The sequence below is a fragment of the Anolis carolinensis genome, chromosome 6 (assembly GCF_035594765.1).
Source record: "Anolis carolinensis isolate JA03-04 chromosome 6, rAnoCar3.1.pri, whole genome shotgun sequence".
NCBI classification, from domain to species: Eukaryota; Metazoa; Chordata; class Lepidosauria; order Squamata; family Dactyloidae; genus Anolis; species Anolis carolinensis.
The window spans coordinates 102,673,601-102,697,221 of record NC_085846.1 but is presented as its reverse complement, the minus strand read 5'-3'; the positions used below and the strand labels follow the sequence as shown (position 1 = coordinate 102,697,221).

General features: G+C 38.9%; 1 protein-coding gene across 2 annotated transcripts in view; it reads left to right on the top strand.

Moving 5' to 3' along the window:
• nrp1 (neuropilin 1) overlaps positions 1 to 23,621 on the top strand; it is a 169,164-nt gene that overhangs the window by 45,808 nt on the left and 99,735 nt on the right. For both annotated transcript variants that reach the window (XM_003221986.4, XM_003221987.4), the window contains exons 3-4: positions 13,128 to 13,309; positions 21,131 to 21,358. In XM_003221986.4, coding sequence (XP_003222034.1) covers positions 13,128 to 13,309; positions 21,131 to 21,358 — 410 coding nt within the window. The remainder of the gene's footprint in view (positions 1 to 13,127; positions 13,310 to 21,130; positions 21,359 to 23,621) is intronic.

The window sequence follows — 23,621 nt, the reverse complement described above, 5'->3', positions numbered from 1 at the left end:
ACACTAAAAACCTACTTTTTGGGACTGAGATTGCTTACTATATTGTATGTGTATATTGATATGCAGTTTTCCCTTAACTCTGTGTTGTTTGAGATGTGGGAGGGACTACAGACCATGTGACGAGATCGGAGACTCTTCAGACTGAGACTCCATTTTGGAAGCCATTTTTACCTCAGTTTTTACCTACCAGCCTGTGCTGGACAGAGTTACGCTCACTCTGAAATCACAGGTTCGCAATTTGAGAGTTCTCCTGGATTCATCAATGAACCTGTAACTCCAGGTTTCGGTGGTGGCTAGGGGAGCTTTCGCACAATTAAAACTTGTGCTCCAGTTGCGCCCGTACCTTGAGAAGCCAGACTTGGCCATGGTAGTCCGTGCTCTTCTTACATCTTGAATAGACTACTGGAGCGTGATCTATGTGGAGGTGCCTTTGAAGACTGTTCCAAGGAGTCCAATAGTCCAATGGGCAGCAGCCAGATTGCTCACTGGAGCAGCGTACAGGGAGGATACAACCTTCTTGTTGTGTCAGCTCCATTAGTTGCCAATTTGCTACCGAGCACAATTCAAAGTGTTGGCTTTAACCTATAAAACCCTAAATGGTTCTGGCCCAGCTCTCCTGTTCAAATGTATCTCCCTCTATGAACCAACGCGGACATTAAGATCTTCTGGGGAGGCCCTGCTCTCGGTCCCACCTCCTTTGCAGGCGTGACTGGTGGGGACGAGAGACAGGGCCTTCTCAGTGGTGGCCCCTCAGCTATAGAACTCAATTCCCATTGATATTAGATTGGCCTCCTCCCTCCTGGTTTTCAGGAAGAAAATTAAAACCTGGATGTGGAAACAAGCATGCAAGGAGTAGCGTATCAACAGTGTGTATACAACCACAAAGTAATGCAAATGAAGCAGCTTGTACACTGATTACGAGATTAGAGGCAATGATTTTAAATCAGTTATTTAAATGAATATGTATGGTTTTAATTATGATTTTATTGTTAATGTGTTGCATATTTATTTGCTTTTGTGTTATGTGGCATTGAATTGCCAAACTGGAAGCCACTCTGAGTCCCCTTTGGGGTGAGATAGAGTGGGGTAGAAATGTAGTAAATAAATAAATAAGTATGCTATTATTTTGAAAATGCAGTCATAAAAACACAATTTTAATCCTTACTGTCTAAAGGCTAAACCATGGGTTCATGAAGAGACAGCTAGGTTTCCTCTACTGGGCATTACCAGCCATGTTGTTATAATCAGCCCATGGGAAGGAGTTGCTTTACTCAGAGGACAATGACCAAAAGGGTTTATCACAAGTTGATTAAATTAATTTCATTTCTTAGTTTATATATCAGATAGACTTTAAGCCCAGAAGGAGTAAGATTCCATTGGCAATTGGCCTAGAAATCTCTGCAACTCTAAGCACCTTGGTACAGTAGAATCATAGAATCATAGAGTTGGAAGAGACCTCATGGGCCATCCAGTCCAATCCCCTGCCAAGAAGCAGGAAAATCACATTCAAAGCACCCCCGACAGATGGCCATCCAGCCTCTGCTTAAAAGCCTCCAAAGAAGGTGACATCAGTAGATGACATCTGGACCAGTCAGCATTCTGCAGGAGAGTCTCTTTTACTTCCAATGGCAGGATTTTAAAATCAGATCCGCCAACATTTCACAGATGAAAACCAGGACAAGTGGGGACAGGCAGTATCAGTGTGTGGTCAACAAGGAGCGAGAAACTAGGACATTTTAAAAGTAGCTGAAAATGTAGGATGAAAAGTGAAAATTGGAGATTGCTGAAATCTTGTATGTGTGAGATTGATATGAAAATATATACAGACAAGTGATTTCCATCTCATTTTGTAAACTGAAAATGTGGAATAATTTCCAGTCTGTATTATGGGGTAGTCTTGCTCTTCACTTAGTTTCAAGGATACACAAAAAGAAAAGGAAAACAGTGAACTACTGCCTCGTGATCGTTCCACCCCACCCTCCAAAGCTGTAACTCAATGATTTCCACATTACGGGCTGGTCTTTTGCAAAACTTGTGCAAGAATCCTTAGAGGAATACTACGTTCTTTCATAATTCTGATGGGAATCTTTCCCAGACATTGTTTTTACTGAACCATAAAATTAGGACTGTCTAGTAGTAGCACTGATTGTGGAATTGGAAAAGTGGTTGAGATGGCAGGAAGAAATTCTCACATTGCCCTTGAGCTGCTTACTGTATAACAGGGAGCCATATGCAGCCTGTCTTAAAACAAGAAAGTGTTTCTGCAGTGTTAGGGCCTCCAAAGAATATGGAAATGAGAGTTCTCAGGAGGATCTAGGGATTGTACGGTTATGTTTATTTACCATTATCTGGGCATGTACCCAAACACAAAAGCCACAAGTAGTCAGGTTTCGTTTCTCCTGTTTCCCCAAATGCCACTGCTGTTTACAACGCAAAGCTTTAAGTGGCGTTTGGCTACGCTGAGATATCTGTGCTCTTCTGGACCCCATGGAGGTATAATGTTGTAAAAATATTTGCCATGCCATTGATAGCGATAACAGAGCAACGATTTGCTGGCTGAGAGATCCACAGTTGCAAGCTCAGCATCCTGGGATATGTGCCAATCCAGTCTGGGTATGCTGCTGAAGTGACACATTTAGTCTCCTTAGAGGAATGCCAGTGTGCCAACTGCATCCCTGGCACAGCATTTCCTAATGACAAACTTATGGGGTGGAACTGGTACCAGCTCCAGAGGGACATGCAAGCTGCTTTTCTTAGCTCCTTCAGTAACAATAGCCGTAATGATGCATTTGTCTGTTTTTGTTGTTTTGTATTGTTACACTTCGATCTTCGGTGCTATTTTAAAATAAATGTTGAAATAACAGGTGTGATTGTATTTAGAACTCCCAATAAACTAGATGCTCATTCATTGCTATAATGATACTTTTCATACTGAATAATTTATTTTAAGGAAATTATAATTATTGAATTGCAGTCTCTATGATGCAAGATTTCATAGACCATTGCCTGTTCCCAATTTCCCTTTCCCCATCTACAGACTCACACAGCTCAGCTTGTCATGCGGCCATCACAGAATTTATAAAGCAATAATTGTGTCAAACAATATACAGAATTTGTGATAGGCTGGAGCACATTCTTTGTGATTTGAATACATCTGTGAAAACAATTTGGCTGTTTCTACTGAGTGCTAAAGCATTTGAGTTTTCTTTTGTGTCTACAAGGGAATTGACAGGCATCGTGGAGATCCTTTTGGCTCTAAACAATGGCCTTTGTAGGATTCTGGAAGGTGTTGATTCTGGAAAGGAATTAAATGTAAAAAGCTCAAGGGCAAACTGGTGGAGTCCTATTGTACTTGAGTGTCGGTCCTAGGTCTGGTCATCAATGTTAGTTAAGCTTATTTCTGCCGATAGCCAAGGATAAAACAACACATACGTCTTAGGTAAAGCTAAAAGTTTCCCCTGACGTTAAGTCCAGTCATGTCTGACCCTGGGGGTTGGTGCTCATCTCCATTTCTAAGCTGAAGAGCCGGCGTTGTCCGTAGACACCTCCGAGGTCATGTGGCTGGCATGACTGCATGGAACACCGTTACCTTCCTGTCGGAGCGGTACCTATTGATCTACTCACATTGGCAAGTTTTCAAACTGCTAGGTTGGCAGAAGCTGGAGCAACAGCGGGCGCTCACTCTGCTCCCGGGATTTGAACCTGCAACCTTTTGGTCTGCAAGTTCAGCAGCTCAGTGCTTTAACACACTTTGTCACCAGGTCGGTCCTAGGTCTGGTCATCAATGTTAGTTAAGCTTATTTCTACCGATAGCCAAGGATAAAACAACACATACACCTCATTAATCTAAATTTTTGTTTGGTACCTTATATCCTGCTTTTCCTCCAATGAGTTCACTTAATCCTCACAACAACTACTTTTTATCCTACTTTATCCTGTCAACAACTGTGTAAGATTGTAAGGATTGTGAGACAGTAGTATTAATGTACTTTGACGTTACTTCAATTGCTGTGGCTCAATGCTGTGGAATCATGGGAGCTGTAGTTTTACAAGGTATTTAGTTTTCTCTACCCAGGAGTGCTGGTGCCTCATCAAGCTAAATCCTAGGATTCCATAGCATCCTACCATAGCAGTTAAAATGGTATCAAACTACATTACTTCGACAGTGATTAGGCAAACATCAATCAATAATTTTAGTGGCTGTTTGGAGACTTGAACCTAATTCCTCCAAACTCCAGTCAAATACTCGAGTGACTGGCTCAATGTTCAATTTTCAGTGAGTAGTGGAAGAAAAACATTTTAACCTTCCTTCTTTATGAATTTTCTACCATCCCCTTATTTCTAGGTGTGTTTGATCCTGGGGGAGGGATGGGAAGACCTCTTGTAACAGGTAAACACACTCTTTATAACAGGCATTGTGTCATCTAAACTGGATCAATGTGTCTCATGCTTGAATTGATTTCAAGGCAGACCATATATACCACTGCACAGCAAATCTTTTGAAAAGTAGTGAGCCATAGTAAAGCAAGACTAAGGAAGCGTAACAAGAACAGGGGGCAATCTTCATGCCCACAGCAAGCCACACCTGCTAGTATTTGGCTGAAAATACTCAGCCTGCAAATGAAGCCCTTTCCATACAGCTGAATAAAATCCCACATTTTCTGCTTTGAACTGGAACATATGGCAGTGTGGCCTCAGATAACCCAGTTCAAAGCAGATATTGTGGGATTTTTTACCTTGATATTCTGGATTATATGACTGTATGGAATGGCCCCGAGGTTCCCGTTTAGTTTACAATCTTGGGTTTTCAGTTATTTTCCAGTCAAACAACAAAAATTGAATCCTGAGGTAGACTGGAAATGTTTTAAAGGTTACCACAACTTCACTTACTGCGTTTGTGCATATGTTGAAGATTTTTGGGAAGGGGGGGGGGGGCTAGCATAGCATGATTTAGTCGTCTGAATGTTGGTCTGGTACTTTGGGAAAGATGGGCTCAACTCTCTGCTCAACCATGGAAACTCACTGGGGGAAATGAGGCAATTCACAGCATCTCACCTTCAGAAGAAAGCAATGGCAAACCTCCTCCAAATGCATATTGTGGAGAAGACCAGAATTTCCAGTCTACTTCAAAATCCTGGGGCAGGGTTTTTTTTTGTTTTGTTTTTTTGTGCTTTTGGCTAAAAAATGGCTGATAGGGTCACCATAGGTGCTTATTGTTAACGTGAAAGTACACAACAAGAAGAAGCAACAGAAGCTTTGGGGTTTTGGAGGGACTTGAGTGCCTGAGGTGGGGAGTTGATCTTGCATGCAGATTACGGGCTACATTTTCCATTCCTTTTGTTTTCTTGTGGGTTGGACAATGTGAGCTGGACATGTCAGTCTCGTTACCATTTCAGTTTGGTAATTGTACATCAGCAGTGAAAGTCCTGCAGCTCACCAGTTGTGGTTGAACTGTATCTCCCAGCATTCCTGACCATTGGTTGTGAACTGCTATGGCTAGAACTACTGGGAGCTGCCAAATCAGCTCTTAATCATCTCAAATCCTACTGTTATAACCTCAATTGGGTTGCATATCAAGCAGCTGGTTTTCTAAATTTAGCGAACAGCTGGTTGCTTTATATTCCTTGTTTCTTTTAGTTAACTTTAGTTAACAATAAATATTTTAGGATTCAGAGCAAGAGAAATGATGTCTACGTAAACAATCAGCACTCATGAGCAATCTGTGAAGCCATGAAACTCACATGCCTCACCCCAAACTCTGGAAATATTGCTGCTGTTATCTGAACTGAACATTTTTCAACAGCCTAGACATAGAATGAGCATAACAAATCTCAGTTTGAGGTTTTTGTTTTTATTTTTGAAACAGGAAGGCAACTGTAGCAAAAATCCACCTTTCTGATCTCTTTGCAGGCCTGCAAAACCGCATGAAACATCTGCAAAACTAACTGAACATTTCCTTTTTGTTTCCTTGTCTGTGAAATAGGACAGCGAAGCTAATATGCTGATCAATGGCTACTAAAACATCAGACATAGAAGAGGAAATGCTGTTAGCACAATATTTCACATATGTTAATGCTTACAGTACCATCAGTGTCAGCTTTATTTTCTATTTGATATATACCAAAGCTGGCATACAATTTTAACCGGTGAGGTAATGTCATTTTTAATTTAGAGAGCCTTTAGCTGTCCACTTTAACTAGTGATATCATCTTTGCAGTTGTCTCTTGAGATCTCATGTAAACATAACTAATGGGCCCCAGACAGTTTGAAACTGCATTGTTAAGGGTGGCACTGGTCATCGAAAAGACATTTGTTTCCTTGGCTTACTTCAAAATTGTCAGATGCTGTTTACATTACTGCCAGTTAAAGAAAAACACTCTCCACACATAGATATAATTTGGAACATTACAGTGTGCATAGCAATAGAAAGAAATGGCTAGAACAAATTAATACAACATATTAATGTCAGTTATAATAGGATAACAAAAAGAAAATGTGATTGTTTGGATAAAATGCCATAATGAATTTTAAAAGGTTTTACTGCAACATAAAGAATTTTATGTTGTTTTTTTTTTTTTTTTTTACTGAAACAGTTTCTATTCTGGTCGATGTCTAAATATTAAAAAATAAGCCCTAATGAAATGAAATGTCATGACTTCCCAACTTTTTCTTTAAGGCGAATCACCTTAACAGCACCCACATTTTCCCATAATCACTGCAATCAAATTGTAAGCCCTGTTATAGGCACAGTTCTTGAATTATCTGTTCTTGAGTTCATACAAGTATATGTAGAAGCACCTTCAACTGTTGGTGAATGTTTAAAACAGAACTGGGTCAAGGATAGGAGCATAAATAATACAGTAGAGTCTCACTTATCCAACATAAAAGGGCCAGCAGAACGTTGGATAAGCGAATATGTTGGATAATAAGGAGGGATTAAGGAAAAACCTATTAAACATCAAACTAAGCAATTTTACAAATTAAGCACCAAAACATCATGTTATACAACAAATTTTACAGAAAAAGTAGTTCAGTACACGGTAACGCTATGTAGTAATTACTGTATTTACGAATTACCACCAAAATACCAATGTATTGAAAACATTGACTACAAAAACATTAACTACTAAAAGGCAGACTGCGTTGGATAATCCAGAACGTTGGATAAGCAAATGTTAGATGAGTGAGAGACTAATGTACTGCAAATTGTCTCATTCTTTGTGAGAAAAGGTGTCTCAATATATACCCCAATGAAAAAATGGTAGATTGTTGTGATGTTTTTAAATATAATTAAGGGTGAAGCTCATTTACACAAAAATGTTGGGTGTTTGCCCAGAAATGAGGGTTTTGTCCAGAAGAATAGTGACTCCTATATAAAACACTGGATTAGCTCAAACACATTTTTTTCTTTAAAAATGCTAAATGGCCAAAAAAAAAACCAGATCATTATTCTCACCCAGCAAGGCAAAAACTTGCATTCTTGCAAGTGAGAGTAAAATAAGTGAAGATTTATAATCCTAGTCAGGGGGAAGATTATATATGTTAAATGCCTTGGTAACAGAGGGGAAGAACTGTCTGCGTCTCCACCACCTTTCCGATTTGTTACAAACTGGTTTCCTCAAGTTTCAGACTTGAGGAAGATGGATGGCTCTCAGGCTCAGCTATTTCCTTTCTGGAAAAACACAAAAGCCAGTTACAATCCACAGATCTCTTGTGCTGAGTTAACAAAAACTCAGATGAGTATTAAAGTGTTTCTTTTTTACATATTGTTTCATTAAGGGGTTATTTAACTCTCAGAATGGATACATATCTTAAGATATATTATTCACACATACAACCTTTCCTTCTTTACACTGCATGTTTGCATATATTTTCTAAAATTAAAATAACTCCCACCATCGGGGCACTTATATAAATATTATGAACGTAGACATGGTGTCGGTAAAACGAGAACCTCTGCGATTAAAATATAAAATATCCCTCACTAGAGGAATCTCTTCTAGAGGAATTACCAACAACAAAAGTTAGTATGGTATTTAGTCTAGACCAAGCATAGGCAAACTTCAGCGCTCCAGGCGTTTTGGACTTCAACTCGCACAATTCCTAACAGCCGGTAGGTAGGCTGTTAGGAATTATGGGAATTAAAGTCCAAAACATCTGGAGGGCCAAAATTTGGCCATGCCTGGTCTAAATGGTGGGAGGGGGAGGGTTGCATAAACCAAAGAAAGACTCTAGTAAGGAGAAGCAGAAATTGCATGATCAACATTGAAACCGTTAGAGAGTAGGCCATTCTGTTGTGTTTTGTTGTGTCTGAAGGTCTCAGTGGTAGCAGGCCTTGAGAGAGACTGAGAAGGAAAAAATGATACCACTTTTGGGATAGAAACTAGGAAGAACAGTTTGTCCTTATATTATCTCTAAAGTCTGAACAGTCCTGGGCTCAGTTGTATTTTTAAAACTTAGATTTTGTTCTGTTTAGGTAAAGGTAAAGGTTTTCCCCTGACATTAAGTCTAGTCGTGTCCCACTCTGAAGGTTGGTGCTCTTCTAAGCCGAAGAGCCAGCATTATCCGTAGATGCCTCCAAGGTCATGTGGCCGGCATGACTGCATGGAGCGCCGTTACCTTCCTGCTGGAGCAGTACCTATTCATCTATTCATGTTTGCATGTTTTCAAACTGCTAGGTTGGCAGAAGCTGGGGCTAACAGCGGGAGCTCACTCCGCTCCCAGGATTAGAACCGCCTACCTTTCGATCAGCAAGTTCAGCAGCTCAGTGGTTCAATTCACTGTGCCACCCAGGGGATCCGTATTCTGTTTACCAAGAGATGAATAAAAGGCATTTCATATCTTCTGTGTGTGATGCTGTTTTCCATATTCAAAATGTTCTCTTGCAATGCATGGAAGTACACTCATGTCTTGCATAAAGTACAGTTCCTAACAGTACAGCAGAGTTAATATCAATATCAGTGTTTTCAGGAATAGGAGTTTTAGATTTGAAAGGCAACCACATCAAATGCTTGCAATAAACAATAAGGAAAGTATAATTCTAATAGAGAAGATCCTCACAAAATAAATGGTGTTTTGGTTAGTCTAGTCATAGATTTCAAGCAGCCAATGAAAGGTTTTGTGCATGTGCCATGTATAAAGAAGTTGGCTTTAGCAGTTGCATCTGCTGAATGCTAATGAAACATGCTCAGAATATTGTGGATTCTATTTTTGTATCTGTAGCTAAAGAAAATTGTCTTGGAGAAATGCCACTTTATTTGTAATGTAGTCTAGTATTTAAAACTAAATGCAGAATTCATATTCTAAACTACTAGTCTTGAACTTTGGTAATAACATAAACTTGAAAGAAAGGAATGGAAACAGAAATGTGATCAGGGATTATCGCTGACATAATACAAAATGATGAGCAGGCTGTACCATCAATTTATACTATTACTGGGAAGCAAGGGACTATTGGGAAGTTGCTCCTGTACATCTGAGAGAGTATGTTGTGATCCACAAAAGTTCATGATGTAATCAATGTGTTAGTCTTAAAGGTGTCATAACCTTTTGTTGTTTACACATGGGTAAATGGGTTGTTTATGGCAGGCCAAGGGATTGCTGTGGTTTTAATCTACTTCAAGGCAAAATGCTTCAGTAATACTTCCAAGTCAGGCTTAGAAATGATAAGAGCTTAAAGGAATAATAAAACTCTGTGTCAAATAAAGGAGAAGGGACTAGTAAAAATTAAGTATAGTTTGCTGTAGTCTTTGTTGGTTGACACTGATCTTTTCTTTTTGAATATTCTAGTCTTTTGTTGTTTAGTCTATCAATTGTATCTTTTGTTTGCAACTGCATTTTATTCTGTTTATGGTTTGATTTTCAATTACTTTAAACAATCATTGAGTTGAAGCATCATTCAGAGACATTTTAAATCAGTAAATAAATGATAGTCAGTATAGAATCTTATTTTTAGAATATCTGCAAAGCAACATCACCAAAGGGAAATCTTATTAAAGTGAATTGTATATTTTGGAGTGAAAAATATGAGGTTGTGGTCTTTTGTATTTGGCCACATAGCTGAGAAAATTGAGGAAAAGGTAGAAGAGATGGAAATGACGTCAAGCCAGAGAACATCCGTCCATACATAAAAGGCAATAAACAATACAGTGACGTCTTCAGTTAAGAGTTTTATTTGTTATGTGACCAAGCTCTTAATTCAAATCATTCTTATCTGAGAGCAAGTTTTCCAATTGAAATATTATTAATCCATTCTGGACCCCGACCTCCCCCCCCATTTTTATAAGAAAATAAGAAAATGTACTTTATAAATAACAAATAATGTATAAATGCACATTCACATGGAACAATAAAAAGAATGATCAACTCTAAAATGGTAGAAGCACAAAGTTGTGGCAAGGAAGCACAAAGTGAAGAGGCAGAAGCACCCTTTTCTTCATATTGTACTCATTCCAGCCTTCCTCCCTCTCTTACTCTCTCTCCCTCTCTCTCCATGAAGTCAAACATGCCAGGGATAAAAACCACACAAAATCAACTGCCCCAAAGCTCCCCAAAGAGGTCAAGAGCAAAGTGGACAGCAGTCTCCCAAAGCAGACAAGAGCATGAGCCCTAAAGCCCTGTACTCTCGCGCTACCACTCCCTTTGGCACTGGCTCTTAACTCAAAATGCTACTTGTATGTCAAAGCAAAACCTGGGGAGAGCAATGGCACTTAACTCAAAATGCTCTTAAGTTGGGAAACTCTTACATCAAGGTTCTATCATATAAAGAAGAATGGCATCAGAGACTACTTATTGGGTGTGTTCAAAGTATTATGGTAGTGCAACCCTAAGTTTAATGGTGTCAATGTTGAACATGCCCAGTTTAATTTACTGAATTCCTGAAACAGGGCTGGGTCTGGTATTTGGGTGGAAATCACCAAGCATTCGGGCAGGCTTTGGAAAGAATATTGTCTGAAACTCCAATGAGCAGTCTCCAGTCTGAATTCATAACATTGAATTAGATGGACCAATAGCCGATAACCACTATGCGCATGCACATACATGCAAGGCATATAGTTATTTCTGCAAGTGTGGTTGTCTATTTCACCCGTTTCTCTACCATCCAACTGTCTCAATGTGGCAGTGACAATCCCAAGTAATCATCTGTCAAATCATTATTTCAGTAGCTCAGTTTCTCTCTGCACTTCATACTTTTCCCCTCTGCCATCAGCTAATTTCAGTTGCTGAAAATTGAAATCAGCCTGAGTCCACTTGCATCATTAGCCACAGCACTACTCATAGTGTGCTCCAGTGGCTTGCTGAATGACATCTGACCTGAGAGTTTCCTCTTTTGGCACTAGCTCTTGATTCATTTTGGATTATCTCTTTCTAGGCTGTAGGGTAAAAGACATACAAAAGGGGGGTCTACTTTGCCTCTTCTGCAGTACTAAGCATTAGATATGGGTGCCACTGCCCTTGTCTCTAAGGAATTTTCCACCAGTGTCATCTCCCATTACTGCTGCCGCCCAATAGCTTTGCTCCTCAGCAAAACCATATCCCACATGGAAGACCTCATCAACAGCACTGCTGCTATTAACATAACCTCTTACCTTACAATCACATGCAATCCCACCACTGTGGCCATTCATGAACTCAAAGCTCTTACTCTTATAACCCTTAAACACGTTGTCCACAAACCTGCCTCCACCCAAATAACCATTTTCTTTCTGTGTCTGTGAAGTATTTATAACTGTGATAGAAATGAAACCAAGGAGGAGGGCAGAAAAGAGGACCCTTGTTTATGTATTTATTTATTTATGTTACTTTTCCTCCATGTTGATGTACTAGATGGCAGCATGCCAGTATCTAGGACACTATGCTAGACATTATTTCTTTGAGGGCTACTGTACTTTGTGGTGATAGATTTCAAGTAATAAAGGTCTAAGGAAGTGGTTCTCAACCTGGTGTCCCCAGATATTTTTGATCTTCAACTCCCAGAAATCTGAACAACTGGTAAACTGGCTGGGATTTCTGAGAGTTGTAGGCCAGAAGCATCTGGGGACCCTGAGGTTGAGAACCACTGGTCTTAGGTCTCACGAGTTGTTCAGAACTACTGTCATTCTCAGAATCCTGACCATAACTCAGAAATCCTACATCCACTCCTTTCATTCTTGCATGCTAGCAAACAGACATTTGTGATAAAACAGGGTATTATTATTTGGTAACCCCCATTTCTTGGATGGAAAGTGTTCTGAAGTCAGTTTCTAGCATTCTTGTTGAGTAGATTATTGAAAAGCAGAGCTAGGAATTTCCTGCTCTAAGGCCTCAGAAAACTGCCTCAAGCCATAGTAGACCTTAATAGGTTTGATAGGACTAATGGCCTGATTGGGTATAAAGCAGGTCCATGGTTTCCATCTGAGTTATTTGTATCATAGCATGATAGAATAAAAAGACTTCAGTTTCCATTGTTATACACTGTATGAATATCAATAAATCAATCCATTCACTTAGAACTTCCCAGTGCTAATACAAAATGTAAAACCAGATCCTTTTTTTGTTACAGATCCAGCCTTATATTTAAAGTGATACGATATAATAAAGATGTGTCCTTAGATATAGAGTTGTCAAAAAAAATGGAGTGGGAAAGCACGTTAAATATTTACGGCTTCATTTATTATTCTTTAGGCCTGTGTTTGGAGCATTGCCTACAAATATTAAAGTATTGCGCTGAAATGAAAGCCAAAAAAAGACATTTTAGAATTCAGATAAGAATTTCTCCATATGAAAAGAACTCTGTGTATTATGTATTGATAACAATACTGCTATAGACAAAGGAATGCAATTTAATAATACAGAATTGTGCTCATGAGATTTTCTTTTTCTTGTTAATTGGTTACTTTAGCGGACATTGTCTGTAAGTATAATGGGCGCCATTCTTCCTAATAGTTCCATGTTGCCAGATGATGTCTACAGACATGATGTAGTCCATTTTAATTATTTCATTTTGCTTACATCTCAGCATAATGCAGCTTCCAAACAGGCAAGCATTTTTCTTCATTATGTATGCTGTATGGCTATGGCTCCTAAATTAATTAGCTCTCTTTTCTTTCCTGGAAGTTAAAAGTTTCTTTCTTCAATTTATCTACCAGGTACGATTATGTTGAAGTGATTGATGGAGACAACGCAAATGGGCGAGTATGGGGAAAGTTTTGTGGCAAGATTGCCCCCCCTCCTGTGATATCTACAGGACCGCACCTCTTAATCAAGTTTGTCTCTGATTACGAAACTCACGGAGCGGGCTTTTCCATTCGCTATGAAATTTTCAAAAGAGGTAAGAAACCTTGCTTGTGGTGTTTCTGCCATACTAATTATTTTTTATATAAAATAATTAACAATTATGATTGTTCAATCGGAAGAGACGTGCTCTCTGGGAAAAAGGGGGAATTCAAAAACACTTTATGGCAGATTGATGGGTGGAGTTTGTGCGACACCTGGGATACACCATGTAGAGCTCAGAGAATACTCTTCAGCGAGTTGCTGTCGTTCTGCCAGTCTCAATAAATGTATAATGAAGTCTTGTTTGGAGAGACAAGGATTATGGAGATTGGCATCATTTATTGCAGTCTTTTCCAAGCTGATGGCTCCAGATGTGTTATTGGACTACATCCCCCATCACCACACAGTACCATTGTGATAGATTACAGCCTCTGCCACCAGCCAGTTCACAATGGCAGCTGTAGACCAGAGCATCTGGAGGACACCAGTTTGGGAATCTATTGTTCAAGACTAATTATAGGCTATATTGTTTCCCAGTAGCATTTGGTATTCAGAGGTATGCCGCCTTGTTATGTATGTAGAAACCATGGATAGAAATATTCTGTGTGCATTTATCTTATTTCGACTTCATAGGGTTTTTCTGACAATTGTCCATGCATAAGCTGAAATAAAGAACTGCAGAATTCCAAATATTCTTTTTTAATCAGTACAAAAAATACAAGTATGTTTAGGAACAGAACTGGTGAAGCTGTTGTTTACATCTAGTACTGATAGAATTTGTTCCTGTGCTGCTGATGAGACATGTCACATCAATGTTTTTTCTTGTTCCAGTTGTTTGTTTGTTTTTAGGATACAGTTCACTTAGTTTTTTTTTCAAAAGACCTCCCTCCTGAGCTGTTTTGCCTGCAATTGCCAGCAAAAAGGCAGATGCACAGTGCCCTCTGCACACCCTCCCTCCTTCCCCCATCATATAAGATACAGGAAAGGGCAGCAATACCTGTTGCCATATTGCTCTTTCCCCCATCAGAGAATCCTAGAGTTGGAAGAGACCTCATGGGCCATCCAGTCCAACCCCCTGCCAAGAAGGAAAATCACATTCAAAGCATCCCCAACAGATGGGCATCCATCCTCTGCTTAAAAACCTCCAAAGAAGGAGCCTCCACCACATTCCGGGGCAGAGAGTTCCACTGCTGAACAGGTCTCACAATGGGGAAGTTCCTCCTAATGTTCAGGTGGAATCTCTTTTTCCTATAATTTAAAGCTATTGTTCCACGTGCTAGTCTCTAGGGCAGCAGAAAATAAGCTTGCTCCCTCCTCCCTATGTCTTCCCCTCACATCTTGATATATGGCTATTATGTCTGCTCTCAACCTTCTCTTCTACAAGCTAAACATGTCCAGTTCCTTAAGCCACTCCTCATAGGGCTTGATCATTTTAGTCGCCTCTGGACACATTCCAAATGGGGAAACTAGGTTAAAAAAACTAGGTAAAACAAGCAGATATCTCTGTCAGAGCTACCCAAAAAACACTTACCCAAGCATGGTGGCAAAGGAAGTATCTTGCAATACTTCCTTGGCACTTTGGCCATTCATGTGATGGCACTCAGCAGCTTCCCAAAGTGCTGCAAAGGGGCAATTTGTTGCAGTGTGATGAGGTTGTAACTGTTGATTTTCTTTCATGGTAGTATTTATTTTGCTGAATGATTTATTACACTTCAATTTTTATTGATGTGATAACCTCTGTAGTCTGTGATTTGTGGTGTCTGCTCTAGATTGCCACAGGAAATTATGAATATTGGAACCCATCCTCACAGGCAGATGCTAAACATGTGCTCTCCATGAATGTGTGCAAGGTTTTATCTGTGAATTGATCACTACCTAGAAATAGAATATAGTAGTATACATGTTGTTGTCTGCCTTCCATTGGCTATCCTGTTTTCATCCTTGTTTTTATTATTTGTGTTATTATATTGTTCATGTGGTCTTAAGATTCACATAGCCTACCTTGGAAATTTTTCACCTAAACAGCAGCTTATCATGTACATCTTTTAGATTAAACAAGCAAGGAAGTTTCTCAGAGTAATTTTAAGGAGTTCTTCTCAAGAGACCAAAGAAGAGCAGTAGTTGCAGTTGGTGTCAAGCATCACCTCTTGTCTTTAAATGAAGAAAGACAAATGCAGGCATTTCTAGAAACAGAACACAACACCGAAGGGGGCAAGAAGGTTTCCTCCTGTTAGAAAGACTGGCAAATGGTTGTACCCTGTGGTCAAATGCTTTGTAGAATAAATGGCCCAAAGTAGTAGTGAGATCACTTTTTGGCACAATCCTTAGCTGTCCTTGGATGCAGACTAATGAATTGCGCATTCAGTAACTATGAAGGCCCTTAACCCAAACTAGATAATTAATGAATAAAGTAAACCCCCAGGGTGTTAACTTTTATAGGAACAAAAGTTTTCCTTCCACAACAAAAGCATTTCAGATTCTTGGGGGCTGCCGTTTCAGTGCCTTACCAATTAAGCAATACACTTTTAATGGCTGGTATGCAGTGAGCAAACTCCTTAAAGAACTTCTAGATGAGCTATTAGCAAAAGCAAGCATTTTCAAAGGGGCCCCTTTTCCTTGATATTTCAGTGATCTCTGCAAATCCCTAAATTTATTTTCTTGCACGATCCCTTAAATCTTTCTCTGAAAGGCATTAGTTACATTAAGGCAATATTATAAATGAGAACTTTCACACACAAAAGTCAGAACATTCAAAATTATAGCTCCCAAAGTAATTCTAACTCAGGTTTATGTCACAGTATATCAAAGTGGAAATGATATTGCCATGTTCAGAAATGGAAAGGATTACATATACGTGTGTGGTTCAAGAGTTACAATTGCTGTGAAATCACAGAATTTGCATTTCTTGTTTTCCCAACATTATGGTTTTTTTCTAATTAACATTAAACTAATGTATCTGCTGAAAGCAGTGTGTGCACATTAAATGATCAAAAAATGGATGAGAGTCCAAAATGACAGTTAAGTTTTTAAAAGGTAGCTCATCAAAATCAGTTTAGAAAACATTACATTGAAAGTGCTTCTTAAAAGCTAGTTTAAGTTGCATAGTTTAACAGCATATTTGCCTACTCAGAAAATGTCCCATTGAGATCAGTGACATTTTTCCTTGATAATGGCAGCCAAAGACTTGTGAAACTGGCCACTAAATATTTCACATAATATGGGTGACAAGACCACAAGTGCCTTATTTTCTGTGTCGCCAGAACTTCTCCAAGGATGTGGAATCTGTGGGTTCAATCTTAAATGGTCTGTAATGCCATCCAGGTAGTGATCAATTCACAGATAAAAACTTGTACACATGTCTACAATGATTTGCTTTTGCCTGGATCTTTAGGGAAGGGCAGGATTCTACTTCTGTCATTTCCTCCACTGACTTATATTGAGTGCAAACTACTTTTGCACTTTGAATTTGATTTTGCAGCAATGGAAGTAAACCAAGGACAAAGGTGGAACATGAAGAAAGAAAAAGAAACCGGGGCATTTTAAAGTAGCTGAAAATATGGGATGACAGAGAATGAATTGGGACTATTCTTGCCAAATAGAGCTAAGAGTTTGAGCATTGCACTACGACGGTCCTACTATACTTGCACCACAGAGCCCTCCGGCTCCCATCCCACAATATCAAACTACTTCTGGCGAGACTCTGTGGTATAATAGAGTATGAACAGGAGTCTTCCGTGTTGCATAGCCAACAATGGGAAAGCTGGGCGGTGGACACTTCCCCCCATGGGATGGAGTAAAGAAAAAGCTCAGTATGGAGCGATGGGTTCACCATGCCCCACGCCACATTCACCACGATGCTTGACGAATCCCATAGGTAAATTCCATGGAGACTTTAGGCAAGTCACACACACCCTCAGAAGGAGGCAAAGCCAAACGCCCTCTTGTCAATGTCCCCAAGAAAACCCTGTGATTTTGAGGTTTGAAGGTTGCCATAAGTCAGAAATGACTTGATGGCACACACCAAGCCCTGCCAATAGGGACTATCAGAGAGTATGTCACAAAGAGATATTGTAGTTCAGTGGCCAGGAAGGTGATCTAAAAAGGCAATAAAGGCAATGAAGTGTTTACATTATATTGTTACTCTGCTGAGAAAGGCAGGACCACAAACAGTCTCTTTATCTCAGTGTTTGAAGCTAAATGCAAAACATTTATTTCAATTGTAATTTAGCTTCCTAAATCAGAGTTGGCTAAAGCAAGGGAAGCTTAGAATGTACATTTTGGCAAAATACAACCTCTTTGTCATGATCTGGATTTCCTATTTTATATGTCTCAGAGCCTGTTTAGGAACAGACACAAAGCCGTATTTCTTAATTGTCTCCTGAACATTCTCTCTACCTGGATGATGTCCAGATCAAGAAGAGACAACATGTTTTATATCATTTCAGAAGGAATCCATTTCCCATGGTGTGCCATTATTTATATATCTATCTATCTAACAGACTATTCTTCTCTTGGGAAAATACCTGTATCAGTGACTGGATCTAAGCATTTATAGTGCTTCCTGCCACCATTTCCAAAGAGAATACAATTGCTGGTGTAGACCTATACTTTATTTTTATTATAAGAAGGTTGCTAAACTTTTGATGTAGCACATCTCTTTGATGACTGTTGGATCCAGCTGCAGAAATGGAGCCCCTAGCTATTCTTCTGGCCTAGACAAGAGATTTTGCAACAGAGCTTGGAAAAATTACTTCTCTGCAATAAACTAGGTTGCAAAAGTCCCCAAAATACTGCTTTTAATGTTTGTTTTGAAATCGTGCTTACAAAAGCAAAAAAGTGCCAATGTCTCCAACCTTGGCATCTTATGTTAGAAACATATGTGGTAAAGGTATTGTCCATTAATCTGTCCATTAAAGACAAATAAAGACAAAGTTTAGAGAAAAGCAAAAGGTGGCAAAGAAGGCCAATTTCAAACATCATCACAACTCCACATGTTCACAGTATTGTGACTGTAGCTTTGGATTTACAGTAGATATGGAAAATATAAATTACTCTCAATCTTACTGCAAGTCACTGACATTTCCTTCTTATGAATCAGTTCTTTCTGGATGACTAAATACTATAAGCAAAATACAGAAATAATCTGATCATTGCCAAACAAGAGGTATATGGTTTTTTAACTTTGTAGGATCAAAGTGAAAATGAACATTTTTTCTGAGCAGCGGTAATGTGGGGTTTCAATCAAGATAAGTGGGGTTGTTATGAAGTGATAGAACTTGATTGTGTACCATACACTTGATCACAATGTCTACTTGCTTACTTTTTATTTGTTCAAACATTTCTACCTAACTTTGAAAATTAAAAAGTCTTATAGTATTATAGCTCAACTCCATTAGCAACTCCTTACCCTCCCTGTGGCAGTTTTTAAACTATGACTTCTGGAAGAATCTTGATAAATGCTGCTGCTCCCATTTAGAAACAAAGATTAGGTTATGGAAGCAGGTTTCTGAATATCTACCAGAACAGTAATGCCCCCATATCCATGAGTGATGGGTTCCCTGAAACAGATGTGACTGAACACTATTAAATATTATGATTTCCTTGTATCCTCTCTAGATATTCTCTTTAGGAATATGCTAGATACTCTAAGGTAATTCTATGGCAACTTACAGGAGAAGTATACTATAGAATTGCCTGGAGAACTTAGCAAATTCCTAGAGAGATCACCCCAGGTGAGGTAAGTGAAATCACAGACAGATATGGGTTCTGGGGTTATGGAGTTTTTACGGTACAGTAGAGTCTCACTTATCCAAGCTAAACAGGCTGGATAATAAGGAGGGATTAAGGAAAAGCCTATTAAACATCAAATTAGGTTATGATTTTACAAATTAAGCACAAAAACTTCATATTATACAACAAATTTGACAGAAAAAGTAGTTCAATACTTTTATGTCAATACCAGTTATGTTGTAATTGCTGTATTTATGCATTTACCCTGTTTCCCCGAAAGTAAGACATCCCCAGAAAATAAGACCTAGTAGAGGTTTTACTGAATTGCTAAATATAAGGCCTCCCCCGAAAGTAAGACCTAGTAAAGTTTGTGTTTGGAAGCATGCAGGGTCGGTAAATGTACATACCATAGATTGTTGTACATTGAAATAAAGGTAGTAACAAGAAATAATAATAATAATATGATAATAACTTTATCCTTGTATCCCACCTCCATCTCCCAGAAGGGACTCAGGGCAGCTTACACAGGGATAAGCCAAACAACAACAACATAAATTTACATACGAACAGAAATTTAAAATAGTAACTTTAAAACAGTATAGCAATAAAATATAATATAGAAATTCTTGAAAGGATTCACAGTTTGGTTATGCTGTTTGGTGTTGACAACTACTGTACAGTAAATAATAAATTTTCATTTTTTAAAAATTCAACCATAAATGTGAATTCGTCTTTGTGGGAAAATAAGACATCCCCTGAAAATAAGACCTAGCGCATCTTTGGGAGCAAAAATTAATATAAGACACTGTCTTATTTTTGGGGAAACAGGGTAGCACCAAAATACCACGATATATTGAAAACATTGACTACAAAATTGGCTTGGATTATCCAGAGGCTTGGATAAGCGAGGCTTGGATAAGTGAGACTCTACTGTACATACAAATAAACTGTGGAACTTAACTTCTGTTCTCCATTACTTTCAGTGAAATTATGTGTTCAAATTTGTATTCCCATCAAGTACATCATCAACATTGCACAGCTGAACCTATGTACCATTGCTATCTCATATAGATAGTAAAAGAGACAAATGGCTTCTGCATTCCCATATATGTTCATATTTACAAGTATATATGTAGTTCGTGTTTCAACAAGTAATATGTTGTGTGGTATCCAGCATCAGGATATACCATCGTCTTCCCTCGATGAGCCAGATGGATAATGATGCATAATGCTTTATCTTGCTTATTTTTTAAAAAAACAAGGCTTATCAAGTGATGTTTTACATAGGTAAAGAATCCAAGCATACAACATGAGCAACAAGTGCAAAAACATATTTTTGTAAGACTAAGCATCCAATGTTGCTATTTAATACTGCAGGAAAACATATATGAGGCATGCCTATTATTTCTGAATGTAAATATTTGGTGGAAGTCATCTAAGACTACAACATGGCTGATGTTATAAGCCAAAAGTTAGTGTGTCAACACTGATATTAGTTGGATTCCACTGACACTGCCAGTAATCACACAGTTTATCATGCCTTCACTAACAGCAACACTTTACTGGTGCACCTGTGTCAACACCGCTCAGAATGAGTCAGTCACCCTTGGTACAAGTACGAATTACCTTTCACATTTAGTTTGTCTAGGAGGCATAGGTCACATCTGGCAGAGTTACTGAGTCACTGCTCTAGGAATCTGAAACCACTGCTCCACGCACTGAATCCCTTCCCCACCTCTTCCAAAATGTTCTATTTTACCAATAAAGGGCTGTCAACCTTAAGATTTAAAGATTTAAGCTTGAGGGGACTATAATTATTTCCCAGGGGCTGTCGAGATTTCTGCCGCTCGCACATTCATTGTTCCCATATGACTTTGTCATAATTCCACACCCCCCCCCTTCCTCAGAGCCAGCACAAATTTTCTTTTTCAAATCACTCTCCTACAAATTGAAAATTGGAATTCATACAATAAAAGTGAAATATATTTTAATACCAATTATCAATAGAAGGAATCGAGTAAGCTGGGTGTTCAACTGAAAAGCAACTCTGCTGTTTGGAAAGATTAAATGGTTCAGTGTGTTTTTTTATAGCTAACCATAATGATGTCAGCTTATAATGTGTTTATTTGTTTCTTTTCCTCTGCAGGACCAGAATGCTCCCGGAATTTTACATCTATGAGTGGGGTGATCAGGTCCCCAGGTTTCCCTGAAAAATATCCCAATAGCCTTGAATGCACTTACATTGTTTTTGCACCAAAGATGTCAGAGATAATACTAGAATTTGAAAGCTTTGAACTGGAGCCGGACTCAAATCCTCCAGGAGGCGTGTTCTGTCGCTATGACCGATTAGAAATCTGGGATGGATTCCCTGAAGGTAAGATACACTTACAGAAAATGAGTTTGCATGCCATAAGATTGTATTTCCATAGCATGATGAAGAGAACATATTGTGTTTTAACGTATGAAGCCCTGCCTTGTCTTGAAACAAAGGCAGTTAAAAGTTAAAGATGGAGAATAATGTTAATTGTGCGAGACACTATGCTTGAAACGGGCTCAAAGGTCCATTTGACAAGCAGTGTTATCGGAAGCACAAAACTGTTGCAGAAAATGCCAGTCCTGTATTGTTCCCCACACCCTCCATTAGATGAAACACAACTTTCCCCTTGTGTCTTACTATCATTAAACTGAACATTTCACTGCCTCCATCAGTAGTAGTCAAGGATGGAGGGTTGGAAAAACTCTCGCAGCATAATGACATTAGGACATGAGGTCAATTGAAATAGATGTTATGAAGGGGGACAGGCACATGGCATTGTGCTTCTATTTCCAGTGACAGCTCTGTGTTTCTGATAACAAGAAATTTTGCTCTAAAAGAGTCATCCTGATGTTAAAATTCATATGTGTAGAAACACCTTTCATTTCAGTGAAGTTGCACTTGGTTCATTTATGGCAAACGTTCACCGATGCAGGCTCTTGAGATTTATCTTGCATGTTGTTAGCACTAATGAAGAGAGCACTGAAGGATTTTATGGTGTTATCCTGTGGCTTGCTGCTGCTGTTACTAGTTTAATAGACTTTAACATTAGGATTCTGTTAGGCTGAGCACTAGCCCTTAGGGTGCCAGTGTTAGATCTCATGGAGCCATGGGACTTGTATAGTGATGTGCAAGCAACTGCCTTTCAATAGCTTTATGTGCATATGGCACAATGAACAGTGGAAGAGAAGCACCTTTGGGGGGATATATTTTTGTCTCTCTTTTTCCAACTTGAAAGAAAGTCCAAAGACCAGAAAAAGTGACAAAGGAAATTACATCTTTTGTATTTTATTTCCAGGGATCTGAAAACTGTTCAGAACACTGCACAGGGAAAGATAGTAGGCTCAGATAGTAATCAATTTTATGTTGATTAAATGTCATTGGGCTCAGTTTGCTAACCAGTGGGAGTTACTATCCATTTCACAGCCATGCTGTGATAGACTGAAGTGGAACCTGTTCTTTCCTGTATTCAACCTTTCAGAGGCCACAGAATGTTGTGAAAGAGAGCTGGAGAGAGATGGGAAAGTAGCAAAACTGTTGGGCAGCTTGACATAGAGTGTGATTCCTGACCAGCTGAGAGGAAAAAGGTTAGGAGGAAGAGTGCTGAAGTTCAGAGACGCTTCCAAAGAATATGATTGTAAAAGAAAGAACTGAGTATATTGAGCCCCTAAGCCTAGAAAATGAAACTCTTTCTGTCTAACTACTACTTTAGGGGAGTTACTGTGTCCCATCTACACACTACTGAGACCTAAAGACACATACCATTGTTACTTTTCAAAATTACTCTGTTTCCCTTAAAATAATCAAGAGTGGGTTTTAGAGAATGGGTAAAGTGAGCACCAGGATCCCAGCATGAGAAAGGGTAATGTAAGAAGTAGGCGTTGCACAAGAAAAGGTAATCTAAGAAGTAGGCTTTGCAGTGCTTCCATCCATACTTTCTGTTACAGAAAGTTAAGAGTAGTGTTTTGCTTCACAGCACCACCTACAAGGGATGTTCTGATCTTTTATGCCTTCAAGAGACCAGAACATCAACCAGTGAATCCACATTACAAAAAAAAAGGGGGGGGGGGGATTCCACCTAAGCATTGGGAAGAACTTCTTCATGGTAAGAGTTGTTTGACAGTGGATATAGACTGCTTCAGAAAATGGTGGAGAGTCCTTCTTTGGAGATCTCAGCTGTCTCTTGATTTCTTAAATTGTGTATTCCTGCATGGTCAGGTATTGGATTAAGTGGTCCAACTTTGATTCTAACTCTAATTTATGAAGACCCCATCATAGGTTTTTCTTCTTTGTCATCACTTGCACCATCACTTGCAACTCCTATTTCTAAATGTTCCTAAAGGTTTTTTTTTAATAAAACCAAACAAATCTTCATGAATCAAATAAGCTGGTTGGTTAGTTAGTTGCCTTCTGTATCATTCTTTCGCAACAAACTATGTGAAAAGCAGCTCACAGCAAACACTAACTTGTCAAAATCCATCATAATTGAACAGAACAGAACAGGAGCTTCAACACAACAGACATAGGATAAATGCATTACTGTCACATAATTAAGCCTTCATACATCAATCAAAATTAATGCACCAAAAGAGGAGAATCCCTC